The 22407-nt window shown below is 41.2% G+C and overlaps 2 protein-coding genes across 3 annotated transcripts in view; one reads left to right on the forward strand and one right to left on the reverse strand.

The window, feature by feature from the left end:
* Positions 1 to 19657, reverse strand: part of grm1a (glutamate receptor, metabotropic 1a) — a 37339-nt gene extending 17682 nt beyond the window's left edge. For both annotated transcript variants that reach the window (XM_084378244.1, XM_084378245.1), the window contains exons 1-3: positions 19579 to 19657; positions 17962 to 18805; positions 14150 to 14399 (exon numbers count right to left, since the gene is read on the reverse strand). In XM_084378244.1, the coding sequence (XP_084234370.1) occupies positions 14150 to 14399; positions 17962 to 18691 (980 nt within the window). In that variant the 5' untranslated portion in view covers positions 18692 to 18805; positions 19579 to 19657. The remainder of the gene's footprint in view (positions 1 to 14149; positions 14400 to 17961; positions 18806 to 19578) is intronic.
* fbxo30b (F-box protein 30b) overlaps positions 1 to 22407 on the forward strand; it is a 49098-nt gene that overhangs the window by 18770 nt on the left and 7921 nt on the right. The gene's annotated exons all lie outside the window — the stretch shown is intronic.

Here is a 22407-nt window from a genome sequence, read left to right on the forward strand (position 1 = left end):
CTAATAATAAAGTACTGTGATGCAGTAAATGTATAAGGTTTACAAAGGTATATCCAGTGTTAATGGTGTTGAAAGAAGGTGTAAGGGAGGCCAAGATACGTTAAATAATACAGATAGGAACACTGTTGGTTAATAGAAACAGGGAAAATTACAGCAGCATGGCCTAGACAGCAACATAACCTGTGTCTTATTCTTTGGTTAAGGATATCCGCCTGTTTGCTGTGTTTTTACTGCATATTCAATAACAAACTACTCAACTGAGTCATCGTCCTAACTGAGTTAGAGCCAGAAACACGTGAAGTTCATTAGTCCTAGTCACATTTCCTTCATTTACTCCAAGTGAATACTGTCTCTGTCCCTCCCTCTCTCTCTTACAGTGCATGTGGTACAGACACACACACACACACACACACACACACACACACACACACACACACACACACACACACTTACACCACTCTATAGATTTGTCCGCATGCGTCTTTCAGGTGCTCATCATAAACGTACCTTACCTGACAGGGTGACAGCATTTAATATGGTCTATTCAAAACAATTTGAGCGTTCATATTTGTTCCAACAGAACAGCAGAAAACAGATTGGTTTTTAAATAAAGAGGGAGAGACAGAGTGGAGAAGGGCTGTTCAACACTCTGCATGAATAATGCACAAGGCACTGAAGACATGCTTGGCTGTTTTCTCACAGTGGAGTTTGTGATGAAGTAAAACGACATTCTCTCTTCTCGCTCCCCTCTCTCAGGATCACCGTGCCCGTCTGGCACAACTCCAAACAGCTCATCAAAACTGCCGGGCCATCAGAGTGACGCCTAACGGGACAAAATCTGATTTAATGTCACCTCAATAGTTCCGGGGCTCGGCGCTGCATATTTGAAAGGCACATTATTGCATAACCTGAGTTAGATGTAGCCGAGGAACACCTGCTCAGGCAGATTAAGGAGTCAACACTGTTCAAGTGTGTTTAGAGCTTTGTAGTTGTTGCACTGAGTACAGTGAAGGAAGGAGGTCTGAGATATAAAAGGGAACATAATTTGAAAATAATTATTAACATTTGTTTTGATTATTTACTTCAGAAGGCTGAGATTCATCTGCAACAATATCAAAATAAGGAACAATGTCAAAATGAAAACACCATGTGTCCAACAATCCAACAATCCTCACGTCTTAAACACAAAATAGATATCAGAAGTTTTATTTACCAGTGCTTTACAAAATTAACAAAAGCCTTTCATATGAGCTTATTCTACTCTGCCACCTCTGACAAAAGACAGGAGAGATAGTTGTCATGCTTAAAGAGGTCAATTGTCCAGAAAAGTAAACTCAGATTGTTTAAAGCATTTGAACAGACAAAAGAAACACGTCATTTATTTACTGTTCAACAACATGGCCCCTGCAGTCAACATACCATGAGTCCGACCTGTGAACGCATCGTATGCACGTCCACAAACAGGGCCACAATTTAACAACACATTTATTGCGTAAGCAAAACCCACAACTGAGGCAAATCTTGAGAGTATAAATTAAATGTCATTTCTCTTTTACCCTCAACTTCCCAAACACATTTGACGAATCATTTAAGTCAGTATTTATCTCCCCCCAACTAAAGTCAGCAGCATGCCATCCCTTAAATGCCATATGCTTAATAATGGGATGTGTGTATTTTGATGATTTACTGGGACTTGATGATGTGTGGCATTGTTTAGAGGAGCGCAGCGCGTCAACAGCTGGATAATTTATAGAGTAGTACACAAGAGCGAATAGACCGAGAGCTCCCCCGACTCTCCCGGATGATCTAGTTCCAGTTTGATAGCACATTTGTATATTTATGAAGTCATGAATTAATTGGCAGGGCAGAGATTTAATCACATGCGCTGTTTCCCCTGGAGGATGAATGGGAAGAGTTACTTTTAAAAAAAGGGAAGGGGAGGATATGGGAGTCGAGAGTTTCCTAATTGCTCTATGCGAGTGTTAAAATAAAAGTTCAGGTAGTTAATGGAAAAACTTTTAATCTGTCTGTCATTCACAGACCACCAGAATGTCAAGCGCTCCAATTAAGAGAATTACATTATTCTTAAAAGTAAAAGATCTTGCTGTCGGTCTTTTGATCTTGCTGTTTGACACACACACACACACGCACACTTCACTTGTCTTTCTTTTCCTTTTTCCTCGTGGTTTAGCTATCTCATTTTAGTAGTGGAAGAAGTTCATTGGAAGAAAGCACTGTTGGCAGGAATATGTGCTTCAGTATCAAAAGAAAAGTACTCATAATGATGGTGCTTCTTAGGGTCAAAACAAAATAACATGCTAGAAAACACGGCAACACAACAACGCTTTGGAGAGCACAACAATGTTCTGCAAATCTTAAATGTTGCGTTTTCCAAAGCTCTGTTTTCTGAAATGTTGTTGCGTTATCTGAAATGCTGTTGTGTCTTAGGAGATGTTGTTGTGTTTTGACCCTCAAGGGGCCACCATATATAATGCGTATGTTATTTGTAATGATGTATCAGGGTGTAAGCAGCATTTTAACCTTTCCCGTCCCTGTCCAAAAACTGTGTTGTTATTGTTATTGTTTTTGTGCTACTTACATGTACTTATTAGATTTAAATGTGGACTTAAATGAAGAAATATCGGATATCAATAATCTGTCAGTAATTAAATAAAGACTTTGTGTTTCTGGAGGAAGAGTTGTGTTACAAAATGGGTTTTGTGAGAATTCTGAAGGTGTCAAATATGGCAGTTAACCACACGACAGTCGTCCAACTAACCAGTGAAAGCTGTTAGATCAGTGGCAGCAGTTATTGGCTTACAAAGGCCTCGATACCAGGAAACGAAACAGGCGACAACAACACACGCAACAAAAAAAGCTTCACTCGAGTAGCTTTTACTCAAGAATGCAAAAAGTTAACGAAGGAGAATTGGACATTGGATTTGCACACATGGCTCTGACTACCATTAGAACATGTAAGGAGGAGTTACGACCAAGCTTGAAGCTGATTTTGGTATGTCGACTGACAGCAGTAAACCCTCGGAAAGGTAGCGTAGTGGAAGCACAAAGAAGAATAAAAATAAAGAACTGCAAAAAAAAACACTATTGTATTTAGCTGTATTCCAACACTGCTCTCTTTCACTTCACAACAGGGACTCTTTTTGTTTTCTGTTCTACATTTATCTCCGTGATCCCACAACATTCTTAATTAATTCCAAACTGCTTTGGCAGTAAAAGAAATGTTCATGCATACAGACGCTGTGACGCTAATGCTCTATCTCTAAAACTCTCTCTGCCTTCATCTCCCTGTCCCTAACCTCCCATTCTCCTCCATTTCCCTTAAATCTGCGACTCTGCGGAGTTTCGAACAGAAGTGGCGATGGCGGCTTGTTAGCAAGCTGGCGGCAACCGGCAAGACTCTCTTGTGGTGACACAGAGGACCCCGGGTGCCTTTAAAAGCCCATCCAAGCTGCTTTTACTTATTCATCATGCCCCATTTTGAGTTGGGAGATCAGTCTCCTCCACATTGACAGGGAACACTGCTGGGAGAAAATCCTTTTTTGCCTTTTGCTACCAGGGGACGTCAATTCACTACTAAACCCCATGACAAATCTCTGAATCCAATACCAGCGGTGGCAGTGAATGATGGATGACAAGATCTTATTATCAGTCGGTCAATTTAATGTAAAACCGTTACGTAAGGTTGGTTGGCACACTGCTGCTCCAGGCCTCCAATATTTTGTTTCTTTCATTGCTCTTGATTCTTGTAATAGTAGCAGCTTCGAGACCCATTTTTCTGTTTCATAGAGGAGAACGTACAAGTTCCTTTCATATCAAAATAATACTGACAAGTATGTTTTCCAAAGAATCAGTCAGTGAAGGTGATTTGTTAATTTTTAACAAGGCGGATGCCCCCTAGTTTTTGTATGCAGAGGTGGCTGGAGGAAGTACTCGCTCTTCCGTGGATAAATGTTCCTACTTTGATTTGACCACAAGATGATGTCTTTAAATAGTTGGTTTGGTTGATTAACAATGATACAAAGCATAAAAAAGCAACAACTGACAACAATTGATCAAAATTACTGTTGGTTAATTTTCTCTTAAAGGTGCAATATGTAAGAATTGACCAACTCTCAAATTCATACACCCAGGGGGGCAGCATATCACCAGAGTAACTGCCAACTGCTGCTAACTGTAACTGCCGTTAGTTAGTTAGCTTAATTAGCCATGCAGCTAGCAGTGTGAACTGTGCTCAGAGTGGTATTTTGAAAGAGGGCAGGCCAGAGCTAGATGGCTAGCCGCTAATTTCAGTGGATTTCTGCGACACAACACATTTAATGTCAAAACCTTTATTTCTTCACATTCTGTTTATTTGTTTTATGATGTTTTATTACACTTTAAACCAAAATTCTTACATATCGCACCTTTAATCGTTATTGTTTCAGCACCATTCTGTTGCTGCAGCTCCTGACCTACTTGTGGTGTTTTCAGTACTTGTGGTTCATGCGCCTTCACGCACCGTCCTCTTTGTGCAAACACGTACCAGCCGCACACTTTGGTCTGATGTTTAGCTGTCTGCACGAGAAAGCACTTCGGCTCCTGCGAATCAGGACGTGACAGCTATGTCCAGATGCAAAGCCAGTGTGCTATTTTTGATCGCTCCAATGTCATTCACCCATCCCCTCGCACGAGGGAACACAGGGCATCAATTGGAAAGAGAGAGATGTCCTTGACAATGTGTGGCTGCTTTCAATTAACATCAGAGGCGTGTTATGAATATTCAGATGCAGCTCATTGTGCTCACCGATGCTCACTAGAAAAACAAACAGATGCAATCACGAATCCCGACTCAACTCGGATATACTGTCCCGAGCCATAACACGAGTAAACGCAAGCGGGGCTCCATTACTGAATGAGCGTAGACAGCGTGTCTTTATCTTCTAACTACAATCTCTGTTACTGTTACTGGGATTTTTCAGATGTCAGCCATATTTCCCGAGAAGGCACCATTGTGTTCGGAGACCTGCTGACAGACTGAATGACAGATCTGCAGTGAGACGATCGCACCAACTCTGCCATGAGCCCAAACAAAATCTCCATGGCGACTGTAGCACAAGCAGCACACAAGCCTTTTTTATTCAAGCGGAACAGTAAATCCTGCCCCGCTAACAAAAATTAAACTGAACTGGAATCCTGCATGACGTGGCCCAGTAAACTCTCGCTAAACTTACATGTTAGATTGCTTTAGCGCAGGAGGGTCGAGAGGACAGGATCATGTCACAGAGGAGGAAAGACGGAGGCTCGACGCTCCACGTCGCTTCTCTTCTGCTTATTTTTTTTGCCCCTCCACCGGCCTCCACAGCCTCTGAGTCCTTACATTCATAACTAATGTAGCAGTCGCTGTTATGCTCAAACAAAGAAAGATGTTTCTGGGAAGAGAGCTTGGCAAGGAGGGTGCAGACACACAAACCTGACACTTACTTTAGGCTAATTTTCAGTAAGAAAATCAGCCCTTTTTTTTTCTCCAAGCTGAACCGGTGTTTATCTCTAAAGTGATCATAACCATCAAGTTGCTAAATGGATATCATTCTCTGCAGGCATAGATCTCCCTGATCTTGTTATCCAAACACTTTTCATAAATATATTTTCTAACATTTGCTTCAGATGAATTTATGAAAGCCCAGAGACAAAAATTCAATCTTAACCCCTTGTACATCCACAATCCTGGATGAGAAAGATGCTCATTTATTTTGGCGCCGTTGCCCGTTCTGTTGCCAGAGATGAGCTCTCTCTTTGCTCATGCCCCGCTATTCGCCAAATTACTCGCAAGAAGAAGTCAATAGGCAGAATTCCACATCCTCCGCACCCTCCTTCCTGAGATGGGTAGGAGATGAAAGCCTTACAGATGACAGGAAAAAGGCAGCTAAATGTGTCGCGCCACAACTCCTCTCTCTCTCTCTCTCTCTGGTGCCCTAAACGTTTCATTTATTCAAAATCAGAGCAAAACCTGCGTCCCCCCCTCCCCTTGTTGCAGAAAACCAAATAGGACAGCCAGATGCAGAAGTGCATGTGGCACACACAATATGGGTTCACAGCTTGCTTTGCACCTCGGCGCGGTCTCAAAAGAGACAGTCATACCCTGCTAATGACTTGTGCCAAGCCATCACAGAGGCAGAACATCCACATTCCCTGACACAGTGTCCATTTTGTCAGGAAACAAGTAGGAAGTAAACAAGAAACATGCATTCAAAATGGGACCCGGACCAAAAGTGGTGTGTATGTAAGACAGGGGCAGAAATGAGCGTTGCATGTGGAAAAGCAGCTTATGCAAATGATGTTTAGTAATAACGGCATTCAAGCAGCATTAGAGGGAGAGAGAGAGAGGACGAACGCCGCTAATTGCAAGAGAGCGAGCAGGCGGGCAAATGGGTAGGTGGGTTCACTCCGCGCTGCCATTCAGAAACCAGGCGTGATGTGGGGAAACAGGCAGGAAGGGGACGATAACAAAAGACAGCGCACAGTGGATGTATATCTGGCTTTCAAAGCTGCATAAATGATTTCATGGCAAATTTCTTTATATAAGTGAGTAGGTGGGAATTCAGTCAGGATTCAAAGACTTACTGTAACGCTCAGTTTAACTGCGAGAGAGTTTAATGGTGTTTGCCTCGGGGAGAATTTAGTTAAAAACACACACTCACTGCCAGATATTTTTATGGATTCTGTGCATTTCTTATCAGCACACAGAACATGCACACAATGGCTTTGAAAATCCAGTTTATGATTCATTAACTTTTTTGTTCGCTGCTCTTTGAGACTATCTAACATGGCTCTCTCAGCTGCAGCAGGAAGGACGTCACCTTGGAAGAACTTGCGGACATTTTTCTGCAGCACTTTTGCAGAATATTGTCTTTTGAGTATTTTGGCGTCCCTTGAAAGGTCAACGCCGCAATTTACAAATATCAAAAAGATAGGTAAATTTCAGTTTCGCAAGCAACTTGGAGTGCTCCACAGCACAAAATGTCGAAGACGCCACGTTTTCAGATGCATTGATGAGAGCTTTCTGTGCCGCCGTTGATACCCTTATACTCAACAGACCATGAATACAGGTATCTGCATCATCACTGACTGAGTGACTCTTTACTGTAAAACATGGACAGGCACAGAGAGGCAGACAGCTGAGTCACTACGGTGAAGTGCACCCAAATCCTACAGTTTTCCTGTTGCAGTGATTTTTAGAAAAGGTATGGCAGACATTGAATTTGTGGCAAATCGTGAGGTAGAGAACTTGTTCTTGAAGGGAGAGTTCACTCAAAATCTAAAATATATATTTTTTTTTTTACCTGTAGAGTGTCAAAAAAATACATTTGAAAAACATCTCTCCCAGAAGTCATGACCCGGTTACTTGAGATAGTCCACAGACGAGGAACTATTTTCTTAACCAGGTCATGATTTCTGGAAAAAGACATTACCATTGAGATTCTGAAATGTACAAGTGCCATCTAGTTTTTTTTATTATTTTGGGGTGAACTGTCTCTTTAAGTTAGAAACGCCTCTACTCTAGATTTCCAGTTGTGATAACTGCACCCAGCTGCTGCAAGTGTGTCATGCAACTGGTTTACAGTAAATTGATGATGTATTGTTTTTATAGCATTTTCTTAACTTACAGTACAGACTTTCAAAGGTCAAACTGCTTATATATATTTCTTTTTTGTTATCTTTTCAAAGATCTCAAGAGACATAATCTATAAATTGCTTCAGCAAAGAAAACAAACAAAAAAAACATGGCGGCTGCAAGCACTGGTCAAAGTTCACTAAAAGCAACCGTGGTGGTGGATGTGTAACAATATGGGCAGCCACCTCCCGTGAGTCATTGTGCGTATTGCTCTCTGTGGTCAAATAACAGGCGAGGAATCTGTGGCCATTTCACTGCATCAAGTGCACTCCACTTTATGTAGCACACACTGTTCCCTCACAGTGATAAATATAGCTAGACCAAGATAAAGTCAACTTCCCGGTCTCCCCAATGCAGTTTAATTGGAAATAACCTCCCTCTACTACAGTAGTCGTGTGACTGCCCTCATAATGTGCATCACATTCATCCGTAGCTGTTTTTTTTCTGACGGACATCAGAATGATTCCTCCCTGTGCTGAGACTAATTTTTGACTTACGTCTTAAACTCTTCCAGCAAAAACGTCATCACATCTTCAAAGAACCTTTTGAAAAAGAAATGTTGTGGCTTGATGTGCTAATACATTTTAGCAGGGTCTGTTCGCCACAGAACTGTCACATGCCAAATTCTGTGCTTGACTGTTTATTAAAGTTAATTTCCTACATTTCCCTTTAAAGGCCTCCAAGGCTTAAAATAAGTTTAGTCCATTACGTTAAATGCAAGCACTTAAAGGGGATATTACCAATGCGACAGATGTCTGATTACACTGTCTCCTGTTAAACAAGGTAAAAAGGGTGACAATGCACCTCATGTTTGACTGAAGTCATGATAATAAGTGATGTTGAGGCAGAAGGACAGCACTTGGTTGCACAATGCTGCACAGTATCAAATGTTGTCCCTTTTTATAATTTTTCATTGCCTTCCAAAACAACACGTAAGTGCATTTTATCTGATTTAACACATATATCAACAGTGACTTTATTTGTCAGCACCATTACATTCCAAATGGGTCTTTTACTGATCTACATTTGGATTGTTTTAGGCATTAAGCTGCTTTGTTAAACCTGTGTCATTTTTGGCCAATTGAGGGCAGACCAACCTTTAAACACAACATCAACATTTTAATGACTGTTTACACATCTAGCGGACAGAGCAGCATTAGCATGCATCTGAAGTCGCGTCTCTGGTCCATTATTTTGTTTCTGCTTCTGTTTTGGTATCTACCAACCCCAGAGGGAAATATCTTGCTCTTTAAACCTTGCTTTTTTCTTGAAAACAACTGTGGCTGGAAATGAGGTTGGTTAGTAACATAAGCGGCACCTTTCACTTTTTATATAGTCATTCTTATCGAGTGTTGATACAAAAATAAGAATTAGTGAAGCTTTTAAATTCCACTTTTCCCAACAAATTGGGAGTGAGAAAGCCCGTCATTTCAACCGGCGAAACCATTGTGATCAAGGATGTGTCATCAACAGTGGGCATTGCATTTCAACCTGTTTAACATGACATGCCAGTTCATGCTTCAGTGTCAAGGAACCAATTTATTTCAGGTAGAATTGCTCCGAAAAGTTAAAAATGTGGTGCTAGAAGGAACGACACCAGTTCCATGTTGGTGGAAATGTGTTGTTTGATGTGCTGTTATGCTAATAACAGTGTCACACTAGCTCTACTGAACCTCAGTTCCTTGTCTAGTTTACACAAACATAGATTATAAACCCTAGTGAAAAAATTGTATACTCTATTATATTTAAGGTATAGAAAACTAAGTATGCAAGTATAATTTTTGCTTTTTGTGCTTCATTAAAAATACATTTAAAATGTATGGAAGTGTACTTCAAAATATTAAGTTCAACTTCAATGTACTAAAAACAATCAGTTCATACTTCAAGTTGTATTTTAGTGTACTTCTAAAAAGTGCACTTTGTTGTAAGTATATACTTACTTATTTTATTAATTATTCTAAATTGAAAATACTTATTAATTTATTATATATTATATATTAATTTGTGTATTTATAGAAAGTATACTATTTTCAAGTCCTTTGTTATACACTGTTAGTATGCTTTCTTGAAATATACTTTAATTTCACTTCATTATAGATATATTTTAGTAGATTTTTCAAACGGTGCACTTTAATGTTCATTTATTTAGAGTTGTACTTCTGCGTACTTTTAAAAAGTATACTAAATTGCAAAAATGTATAGTGGTAATTTAGTGTACTCATAGAAAGTATACTATTTTCATGTTCTTTGTAATACACTCTTAGTATGTTAGTAGATTTACAGTGTCCTACAAACTTGAGTTTTCACCAGGACAGTGATGATTAACTGTCACAACCTATTCCCAACCATGCTTAGCTTCATCTTCTCCCCTTTTCGCTCAGCCTCTACCATACCTGTCTCTCTTTGTCTCCGTCTCTCTGTCTTTTCCCTTTCTCCAGGTTTCACTCTCAAGTTGGACACTCTGCTTTAATCTGTGAACAAATCATCAGCACTTCACAGCCAAAGAAAGTCTACTTCTATCTATCTTCCACCAACCTACTCTCCCAATCTGCCAGCTTCCTGCTCTGTCATACATTCATTTCTGCTCTTAGTGAGAAGGTCTACTCCTATCAGTCCTTAACCAACCTGCTGCAGAACTGACTCACCATCCTAATCTGCTCACCAATGAACTTCCTGCTTACTCATACAACCGTTTCTGCTCTTTAAAATGAACTAAGGTCATATCAATACATTTCCTGTGCTGCCTGCTTCATGCTCTCTAACCAGAATCTGTTTATCATCTAATATCGCTTCGAAATGCACTCGAATAAAACAAGACGGACATCAATGTCTCCTTGATTGGAATGAAGTGGATAATCTATGTCGGGAGCGTGTGTCTATATCAGAGTGTATGCACGGAATAAATGCTGCGTTTGTGCAGGCACAGAGTCACAGAGGCAGCTGATTGGCAAAACCATGATTGACATCACGCAGAGAGAAAGACAAGAGCCCCTCTGACTGACAACAGCAGCACCGAGTGGGTGTAAAGTGTCGATGTGCTGAAGTGATGCAGAGTAGAGTCTGCAGGTCAGGGATAAAGTGGGTCGAGCACGCAGCCACACCTGGCCCTTGTCTGAAGAGCCGGTTAGACAAAAGCTCTCAGATTTAAAACTCCCTGCATGTCTACTTGAAGTTTAGAGTTTTTTGCCTGCCTCTGTGGTGGTTGTTGTATGATCATCTCCACGAATGAGATGTGGTGAAAAGAAAAACATCACTGCCGAATCTTATGCGGTTTGCTGAGCCAAGCGCAAAATAATGATGGGTAACACTTTACAATAAGGGACACGCAATTTTCAGTAGTTACAGGGTTATAAATGAGGAACGAATGAGTAACTAACTGCGCATTAACCATTAGTAAACGAGTAACTACTGATCCAATTTTAGAGTAGCTAACGATAGGCTAACGATTACTTAATTCATAAAGTAGTGAGGAACAAATCAAGTATGACTTGATAATTGATTAATTGTTAATAAGTAATAATTCCTAATGGAGGATTATTAAGTAGATATTGATTATTTACTAGAACAGACCTGGAGATCCTAGTTTAATGAATCATTAGGTAATGATTAGTTCATGAACATCTGAGTGAGTTAAAGGTGCAATATGTAAGAATTGAATACCTGTCAAATTCATTCAAACAAATAGGGGGAAAGCAAATCGCCCCCCCAAAAAACTGCTAACTGCTGCTGCCAACGACTCAATCATCACTTCATTAGTAGCTGACAAGCTAACAAGTCTCCGCTTAACTTGCATTTCTGAGTCGTTCCTCACCTGTGTCTTAACTAACTAATCAATACTTTATTATTAACTGCTCTATGAAATTGGATTAGGAGTTACTCATTAAATAATGCTTAACTAGCAATCAGTTCCTCATTCGCTCCTATTTTTTTCCCTCATTACTTGTGACCAAATGATGAGATGCATAAGGTCAAGGACACCTTGTTAGCTTTACAAATTATGCTGACTGAGGTAGTGCTATAATTAAAACACTAATTGTTGGTTGGCTGTGATGTGGGCTGATGCATTTTGGTGAGGTGATTTGACATTTAAATTATTGCATTAAATTACTGCACTTATTGGCCTGGCAGGCATGGCATATTTGAAAATAAAAAAAGTTTTTGAAAGCCAGTGCCCGTCTGATTATGAAGAGCTTGGACAGATAATGAGCACTGTTACTGAAACATTTTTGCTTGTTCTGGCATGACTTCAGTCATTAGCTGTTGATTTTATCGCTGCAAGTGATAAGTTTTTACAGGATGAAATATCAACTTCTGTTTCAAATTCTGTCCACTGTTTTCTTGTGCTCCATTGCCAGTTATATTACTTACTTAGCTTTTTGTTGACATCAGACTTAGCACAGTAAAACATAATAAATACAGCGGTAATCAAAGAGAGAATGAGTCGCCAGTGTGTTTACTGTAGATGCTCGCTGCGAGATCAGACAGTTTGGCCCGACTGCACTCGTCTCGCTCTGTCACTTTGTTTCATTCACCCTTTTATGTGCACACGCACACATGAAAGGGGCTTCTTTAGAGGTGAAAACATAAATGAAGAAAACGCGCTCCCCTTTGCTGAGCTAATACCTGTCTGCCAGCTTCATTCAGTTATTCACTACATGCCAGGAAACACACACATGGCTTGGCATCCGTGTTGGCCCAGACTTCCTCTGTCATTTTTGCACACTGAGGCTCTCTATCTACTCCTCTCTCTGTCTCGCTCTCCCTCTCTGACCCAGAAGCATTTCTTCCGCCCATGGAGACTTCCACAAAAGCTAAAAAAAGACCCACTTTCCCATCTCCTATGGAGGAAAGAGAAAGGGAGAGATATGGGAAGGAATGCAACCTTAACAGTGTCATTATAATGGATAATTTAAAAGGCATGTTCTGCATCTGAAAAGCCTTCCCCTGCCAGGAACTTAAATATGCACGTATGCAGTGACTATAACACACATGACATAAAGAGAGGCTGGTGAGAGCAGCACTTGTCTGGTCTTTATTTCTACCACTGGGAGATTTGAGGGGATATAGGAAAGGCTTCTTCAAGGATAATGGCAATGACAAAAACAAATCCCCCAGCGCCTGCCAATAGAGGCGTGTCAGACGAGAGAATATTATGTACTGTGTGTGTGTGTGTGTGTGTGTGTGAGTTAAATATGAAAAACTCATTTTCAGGTTTTATCTAATGTGAGTCAGTTTAAATAATGTAGCTATTCAGCGAGACAATTTGACGCTTTTTCACCGTTTTTCTTTCTATTAAGAAATCCAACGATAAAACCAAAACCAACTCTGTGTTAATCCTGCTTCCACGCTTTCTGACTTCCCCACTCTGTCTGTGACTCACAGTTTAAAAGCCTATTGTGAAGCCTGAAATCTTTAAAAGCTGGTCACAAATATACACTTTCTTTTTCTTAATAATGGCTGGGTCATTTCTTGAAACACCTGAACACTGAGGGTGAATATTGGGTGAAATGACAGTGTCCATGTTCATGCTCATGTCTTTCACAATCTAATCTAAATCTAATCTTTGAACACTCAGAGTGAGAGAACAATTTTCATACGTGTGAACACACAGTGAAAATACTGAAATACTGAAAGTACTGTATTTTGTCTCTCAGGTTCTTCCTGCAGGATGCTTCAGTGTACAGCAAATGCCCAACAAATACAGCTAAGCTATGCTACAAGCCTTCCCTATCTGTCTTATTAATGTCCTCCTCATGTTAACCGACGGCTGACAACCGCCCTACACCAGGCCGGTGCCAAAAAACCCTCCTCCCTCTCTGAAATGATGAGGGAGAGATATAGCATGAATGAACTGAAAAGTGGCAACAAGGTTGCTGTGGCTTTTACTGACAAGTGTGAATGCTCCTTGAGGGCTATTTCATGGTGTAATGTGCCGCTGTAAAAGTGTGTGAGACGACTCTACTTGCCCTTTTCTAATGACTAAGATTAAGTGTACAGTCACTCACTGTCACTCAGCATTGACCAGCAGACGGGGAAAGAAAGAAAAATGGAGAGAAGAAATGGAGTGAATATCCAGAGAGGAGGCATAAGATTTTTACGATCCATGTTTATTTATTGTGGTCTTCATGTGTTCAAATAGATGTGTGTGTGTCTCTCTTTGATTGCAAAATGCAAAGATGACTGCCATTACCTTAAAAAATAAAATATGAGGCAGCCCAAAGAGAAATAATGGACTGGAGGCATTGTTTCCCTCTCTAGTTTTGTGTCTGTGACAGAAATACCAATTATTCATCGCTGGAGAACATTTCTATTCAGCGCTATTGGTATGTGGTCTAATTCTTCTTGGTTGCCTTGGTGACATGCACATCAGGAAGACAACGCAGCATCTCACAGCCTTCCAGCCTTTTAACTGATTTCTTGCCATCCAGACAGCGATGCTCTCGACCGTGACTCAAATAAAACGAAACACGTCCATACCTGCCGATGAGGAGGAACTCCCCAAACACCCCCAGTCTCCTCATGGCCATCAGGAGACCTCGGACGGTCATGCCCTCGCAGAAACACACCACCACGCGAGCTTTGGGAAGACGCTCCCGTAGTTTCCTCAAAAGGCGGTCGTAGTGCTTCTCCCCAGCGTTGCTGTAGATCTTGTCCGAGTGGGCAATGCACAGGCCTTCCAGAGAGGCCAGCTCCTTGAAAGCCTCCATGCCACTCTCCCCATAGTTTCCTGTAGACGATTAAGAAAATAGAGATTACTGGAATTAAACATTTTCACTCTCTGGTAATCCCATTCCTCCAATTAGCCATCGTGGATATGGATAATACACTGGCTGTGGCATTTTCACTAATATGGGGCATTATTCTCTGATTGTAAGTGACACAATCAATGTTTGACTGATAACAAAGCATTACATGCCTTATTACTTGCAAAAACACATTGACATTATTAAATATCAGAAGTAATTGCTCTCAACCCATACGTGTCTAATTATTTCACTGATGGACAATCAATGTCATGCCTAAGGCACACATCCACAGAGCGTCGAGTCCGGACTGAGCCGAAGCTCTGATCCTACGATAATGAGTGTCAGAGAGTTTACTGGCTACTGATTGCAATCAAAGCCAGTAAGGGGGGTGAAGATAGCTATCCTTGTTTAACTGCACACCCAATCAAAAGCCCGGCAAAGCTGTTCAAGTCTAAATCTTCTATTTCCATTTGGTTCGCTGTGCTCGAGTGATGTGTCACGATCTGGATTGTCAAAGCCCGCGGCTCTTTAGCACGAGAGCTGGATTACACAGACAATCCAATCACTTGTGCATGCTTGAACATGTGTCTGTGTGTGTGCATGTTGTCAAAGGGAAATCAACAGCTCATCTCCATACGAATCTTAAAGCATTTGCTCTGCAATTGGCTCAATGTGAGGACAGGCTCCTGAGGGCGTCCATGCCACACTCGCCTTATATGGGTGATGAAGGGCAGACGCTCTATCTGTGCGTGGTGTGGCTTTACAGAGCGGGGGAGACATAGGCATCACAGTAATGCATTTCCACAGGCGCACAATGGGACCATGTGTTGGTTTTCCAATAGTCCTTTGATGATATTTTCAGTTGTCTCATTTCATTCTTCCACTGCTAAATGGAAATAATGATATCCAATTATTTTACTCTTTCCGTCTCGGCTGTGAGACAGGTGGGCGTTGGTGCATTAGTTGACAGCCCCATTTGAAAATGACCACTGAAAAAACTGCTTTGAGCGCTCCTACGAGACTGATGATAATCGGGACAGGTAATTTATGCAATTTCACAGCCCTAGCCGTTGCTACGGGAACAAGCTGCATTTATAACTTGTCTTAGGTGGTGGAGAGGGAAAAAAACAACAACTCATGAGCACAAAGCCTGTCGTGACCACCATTTCAAAGATAACTAAAGATAGAGCAAAACCAACAAGTGTATTTACATATAACTCTTCAAAGGTCAGGGTAAAGCCCGCATCAGACTAATTATGATGTGAAGTCGTGGTTATAAACGTTTACTGCGGCTGCAAACTTCTCCACTGTTGCCTCTTACAAAACTGAATCTATAGGCAGTGCAGGGATTCATATTTACAAATGCATGTAAAAAATAACAATTATAATAATAATAAAAAAGCATTAATTCTAATTAAAGCTTACAAATTTGTACTTTAAAGTTGCACTATGTAGTTTTGGGGAAGAGATTTTAATCAGAAGAAAAAGATCTGCATCGAATGCACAAACAAACTAAATAAACAAACTGACCTTAAAGGTCAGCACAATTTCATACTGTTTTACTTTGTTTATATGTGGCGGACCCTGCCACCTTTCTAGCTTCAAACAGTGTTATGGGGACTTTATTTTCCTCTGAGAACAGCTTGTTTACGTAGTTATGCAAAAAATTAATAGTTCAAAGTTTGTATCATTACCTCATTAGTATTGTAAATAGCGCCCCTTACAACAACATTTTGTTGTAAGTATCCCACTTTTATAACTCACACTGTTGCCTGTTGAGTAAATGACGTTGCTCACAATCAAAATCATCCTTCCACTCGCTGGTCTTTCATTACTCTTAAATTATGACTTCAGTCCCAGAGGATCCTCCTGCATGTATGTTGAAGGTCAGACAGCTGACGCCACCTAGTTATGCCTCCAGGTACTGCAGCTCCCTAACTCCCTCTCTTCATCTATCTGATAGCAACCTGTGACAGAGCCCCCGTCCAACACCTGACTATAATAGGATTTTCAAAAGATGTTTTACACTCCCCGTGAGTATGCAGCTCCCTGTGGGGGGGTTGTCCTGGGTAATGTAGCCTGTCAGTCATAATTTGGGTGCACATCACTGCTTGTGTTTCACTAAGACTTTAATGAAAACGCTATGGACATAATTCACTTGGCAGTAATTACTCTGTCTACCAAACCCCTCTCGCCGTCTCCACCATAATACACTGTTGTGATGTTCGGCTCAGCGAATTAGCGAAAGAGTTCTTTAAAAAGAAAGAAAGACAGTCATGGTGTGACATACCGAATACTATTAAAGCTCTGTGGAGATAAGGTGTTCGTTCTAATTTATATGTATCTGGTGAAATTTGAAACAGGAATGTAATTTTTCATGCAAGCCTCATCCTCCAGTCCTGACTTAACCATGGAATTAATTTAATGTTTCCAAATGGACATCTGAATTGTTAATGCTAAAATGGTCCCTCATGTGTTTGGCTGGATACTAACTTTTAAAACTAGCTATGGCAACTCTGATAACACAGCCAGTGTGGGGGTTTTAGTGTGCGACTCCACACTATACAACAAAGTGCCAACGAGGAGGAAAGAGTAGCAGAGCATATATTCTCAAACAGAACAAAAGGAGAGACAACCCAGTGTTGACTCAACGGACACTCTAGTTACAATCCATATTCCAGTGGAGCTTATGTAATATAGGCACACACAGATGAATGATAATGTGTGGGAACTCCAGACAACTGCATGAAAATCCTAATGAAGATGTACTTACATGTGCATAAGTGGGAGCAATTACCAGCTCTAAAGAGCCACAGAAAGGTAGATACTGTACGTAACATCCAGTTTTCATAAGAGACACACACGGAAGTGCGCCTGTGAAGTTGCACCCAAAGACCGTTAACAAAAAGTGTGAAAGTGGGAGCAGGTCCATGCATATTTTGTTTGTCATTACTGCTGCCAAGGAGGTTATGTTTTTGCCTGTGTCCCTTTGTTTGTTGGTTTGTCACCAGGCTTACACAAACACTACTGAACAGATTTCCACGAAACTTGAATGGAGGATGGGTCTCGGAGCAGAATAGACCCTGTTAACTTTTGGTGTGGATCCGGATAAAGAGACAGATCCAGGACACATTACAAGACGGGGAGTTTTTTGAATATTTTCGTTAATTTCTTAGGGATTATCGCACAGATCTTGATGAAAAAAACTGGCATATTTAGGTGGTTGGTATCTACTGGGGGACTGCAGTATGCGCTCTATTGAGCGCAATTCTAGTTCAAGTTTTCTCAAATGATTTAATAAGCCAGTGGTTTAACATGAATATGAAATTATTTTTGCAAGCTTCCTCACTTTAAGTCTCTCCATTAAAACGCTCAGAATCTCTATAAACTTTGGCTCGTTTTCAAATGTGTCAATGATAAGATGCAGTGATGACATGGGTAATTAAACACACCATGATGAATGATGAGGTCACTATAAACCCACTTCCAGATAAACACATTACGTAATCTTCCAGCTAGAGAGGTCAGTGACGGGGGTCTCACCCTCAGTGTGCACCGCAGACACATAGGTCCAGTTGTACCGCTTGACAATGTCCAGTATGGCCCGGGCCTGGAGGGTGTCTGATGGCACGACCCTCAGGAAGTACTTGAACAGAGTCTTGTCACTCAGGTCGATGCTGGTGGCAGAGTAGGCGATCTGCGGGATGTTGAAGAGCTGCAGGAGGTTCTGCACCTGAATGGCCACAGAGCTGGATCCTGGTCCGATCACTCCAGCGATGGGCTTCTTGGAAGGTGGAGGCTGGTGGGACGGGGTGCCGTCGATGCACCATTTGGACCCGTCCTTATCATCCCGGATGGAGATCAGGGAGTCCCGAATGAACTCGATGCTCTGCTCCAGGGCCACAGAGGAGTGCCAGCAGGAGTCCCGGATCTCACAGCCCAGGCTGATATTGGGGAGCAGGTTCTGGTCGGCGTTGATCCGGTCCAACGTGTGGAACATGGCCTCCACCCTTTGGATGCCATACTGCTCGCGGACGTCCCCGCACTTCCGCTCCGCCACTTTCTCCGCAGACGGCTGGTGGTGGACGGAGAAGAGCGCGCCGATGATCACGTCTCCATCCATGCGCGCCACGGAGCGGACCACGGCGCGCGGGACCACCGAGCGCTCATAGATGCTGCTGCTGTGGGAGAGCACGAGGACGCGGAAGAAGAACGTGGGGAGACACAGGAGAGCGAAGAGACCCATCTTTACGCGTGCCATGTTGTACCACATCGCGTGAGGCGCGCCAACTGCGCAGGCATACTATCTGCTGGCTGTCAATACATCCACGTTTATCCCAGAGACCACGGGCTGTGAGCACGACTCCCGGGGCATATCCGCGCGCACCTGCAGGAGAAATGAGACAAAGTGCTGTGACATGTGAGCTGGCAGAAAGGAGGCCAGATGTGCTTAAGGTTTATGTAGGAAGAGTCGACTATACATGTAAGCACGCATGCTCCTGCCCATCAACGCCCTGTTTTACATCCCTCACGCCTCTCTGTTACCTTTGAGCAAGGCACTTAACTCACACCCAGCTGATCTGCGGGCAGCGTGCCCGCTCTCCACTGGTGCAGGTGGTTTACAATCATGCATTTAAAACATTTATCCCAAACAGAGAGACAGCCCATTGAGAAAATGAGGCAGGGAGCAGGTTTCAGCACCGTGGACAGCGCGCTCTCCAAAACACGTTGCAAGGACGTCTTTGGGACAGTTGTCTGGGCTCATGAACACACCGACACACACATTTCTTCACCAATCGACTCAGCCGGTCTCTAATAAAGCCGAGCCACTGCCACCCTTTGGGGTTCGACTCGTATTTGGATTCTTGTATCCTTCTGAGGATGAATGCAAGATAAACGCACCCTACATTCTTCTTCTAATCTGTCGTGCAACATCAGGTCAACTGATGATGATGATGATAATAATAACAATAATAGTAATTAGCATAATAATAATAATAATAATAATAACATACGAATTAAGCATGTATCTCTCAGCAGGAGGAGGCAGGACATGAGCGATCTGTTCTCAGTACACTACATCATCTCTCTTCTCATTGTGGTTTTTCACATCATGCACATTTTAAAGCGGCTTTTTGAGTCTATTGCATCCAAACTTACCTGAATCCTTGAGACATGTCGCGTGCCTTCGTCCGTCTTCTCTAGCGCGTGGTCCTCGGCTGTATCACTTGAGTCTCCCTCCCTCTCTCTCTCCCTCTCTCTCTCCCCTCCTCCTCCCACTCTCCCCCCTCTCCCCTTTAACCATCGCCTCTCCTCCAGTATCCTCGCCAACCTCTGTGTGCGTCTTACAAATCTTTTTAACATTTTTTTTAAAAAACGTGTATTATGAATAAAAACTGCAATTATTTTATCACAAAAAAGGAGAAGAAGAAGAAGAAGAAGAAGAAAGAAATGTAAATATGCTGTCAGGAATATAATGCATGTTTGAGCTTGTGTGCAGGACAGGTTACCTCGCTTTCTTTCACCATGACCTCGTGCGATGGACATGTGTCAATCAGTTTCGGCACCAAACTGTGTTTATGTAAATGTGTGCAGCAGGTCAGTGTTCAGTGTGTCAGTGAGGAGAGAGACAGTGACATTAACCACCATTTGAATCATATGGCACCTCGCTGTCACTGTCTGTAGGGTGCTGGACTGACATGTGCCATCTCCAAGCAGACAGAGGTGTCGAGCGCCGCCTGATCATCTCCTATGTTCACTCCTTGAGTTTAAGACTTGTGACTTAACGTGGGGAAAATGGGCTAGAATGGATGTTTTCAGCACCATGGACAGCAGTTAACAGTTAGCATCGCGCCATCTAGCGTTTGGCTGAAGGTCTTTTTTTATGACATATCAGTCATTAGGTCAATGAGGGCTGGTCTCTTTGACAGCCCGATTCCGTATGTTAAAGAAAACAATAAAAAAGGATGAAAGCTTAGCTATATTCCCATGGTAAGTCATAATTATGAGATAAACTTTAGAATTATGAGATAAAACTCATAATTATGAGATAAAAAGTCGAAATTCTGAGATAAAACGTCATGATTTTGAGATAAACTTCATAATTATGAGATAAAAATTCATAATCATGAGGTCATAAGACGATCATGAGATAGAAAGTCGAAATTATGAGATACAGTTATAATCAAGAGATAAAAAGACATATATGAGGGGAAAAGTTGGAGTGACGAGGTAAAAAGTCCTGATCATGAGATAAAAAGTCATAATTATGACATATTATTGCACATTAAAAGTCTATATTTATTTCATAATTTCTACTTTTTTAATTCACAATTGTTTTTCATCACATAATTATAATTTGCATCTCATAATTATCATACTCATAACTTTTTATCTAATAATTTCGACTTTTTCATCTCATATTCATAACCTTTTATGTAATAAGTTTGACTTTTTATCTCAATTATGAGTTTTTTATGTCATAATTTAGACTTATTCTCTTAAATGTTTGACTTTGTATGTCATAATTATGATTTTTTATGATCTTTTAATGCCTTTTATACATTTTGTGTCATACTTATGAGCTTTTATCTCATAATTATGACTTTTTATGTCAATTATGAGTTTTTAATGTCATAATTGCAACTTTTTAAAGTCATAATTTAGACTTTTTCTCTTATAATTACAATTTATTTCATACTCATAAGCTTTTATCTCATAATTGTGACTTTTTACCTCATAATTATGTCTTAACATTCTTCAAGTCGAAGTTCTCATCTTTTTATTTCTTTAACTGGCGGGAATGGGCTCCCATAAATAACAGATCTAAGTTTTCTTGCTGAACAAAGTTTTACTCATCACCCTACAGACTGAAATAAACATACAGTTGGTCTGCATTATAACAGGCTATTCACTAAAACTGGTGTTCTGTTTTCATGATATACAATACACCTTGTTCATATCAGTGTTTGGTTTATAATGGCGATTACAAACTTCAGTGCCATCATTGTATAGAGCTTCTGAGGCATCGTGATGAAGTCTGGATGGTTTGACTTCAACCCCGCGCCGCAAAGACACCGCCCACTCCCGAGGGGGTTGGAGGCAGTTTACGCGGTGGGGTCGTGTCGTGACTCACGCCAGGCGGTATAAATCACAAATAAACTTGTAAAGGAGTCGCTATGACACTGCCACTGCTGGTGCCCGGGGCTCCGGGAGCGAGCATCTTGATATTGAATCTGAATAAAAGTGACATGTTTGGAAGGAGAGACTACTTGGATGCTGCAGCCACACTTCAGGGCAAAGGGCGACGGCGGGGCTCGGTTTATTCGAGGACTGCAGTCTGCGTGGGTCCACCGCAAGGCTTTACAGCAATGACTTAAGCAGGGTTATTATTTTGACTGTGTTATTGGTAAAAAAAAATAATTAAAAAAAGTGGTCGTTCACTTGTATTATAAGACTATCAATTAAAGAAATTGTGTAAAATAAGTATGTTTTTTTGAATTATTATATTCCTTTGAGGCTTTGGAGTGTCCCTCCTCACATTCAGTAACACTGATGTCATCGTCGTTGCTTTGGGATGTGAAAAGTTGGATGATTTAAGACAAACAAACAAACACTTCATTTTTATCAATCAATCATTTTTGGTAAGCCCATTTTTCAGGCCTGCTCGGCACATCTCAGGGGGATCAGGAAAGTTGGCACTTATTCATCAACATTTCTTCTTTCCTTCAGTGTGGGATTGATAGCCTATTAAAAATGTGACATCTTACAGACAGCAGCACAAAGAATGTTGTATAAATACTTGGCTTGCTGTCAAAAATGTCACATTAAGCGCTTGAAGGCTTGCAAAGGGAGACATGGTAACACTTTATAATAACCATCATTAATAAATGGTTCTTTTTTAGGCTATTAAACTGTAGTTTAACAAACAATGAAATGTATCATTACAATAAGGTACACAAAGATGTGAGTTACTGAGGAGCAAGTGAG

This window comes from Pagrus pagrus (genome assembly GCF_965226575.1).
Source record: "Pagrus pagrus genome assembly, chromosome: 16".
NCBI classification, from domain to species: Eukaryota; Metazoa; Chordata; class Actinopteri; order Spariformes; family Sparidae; genus Pagrus; species Pagrus pagrus.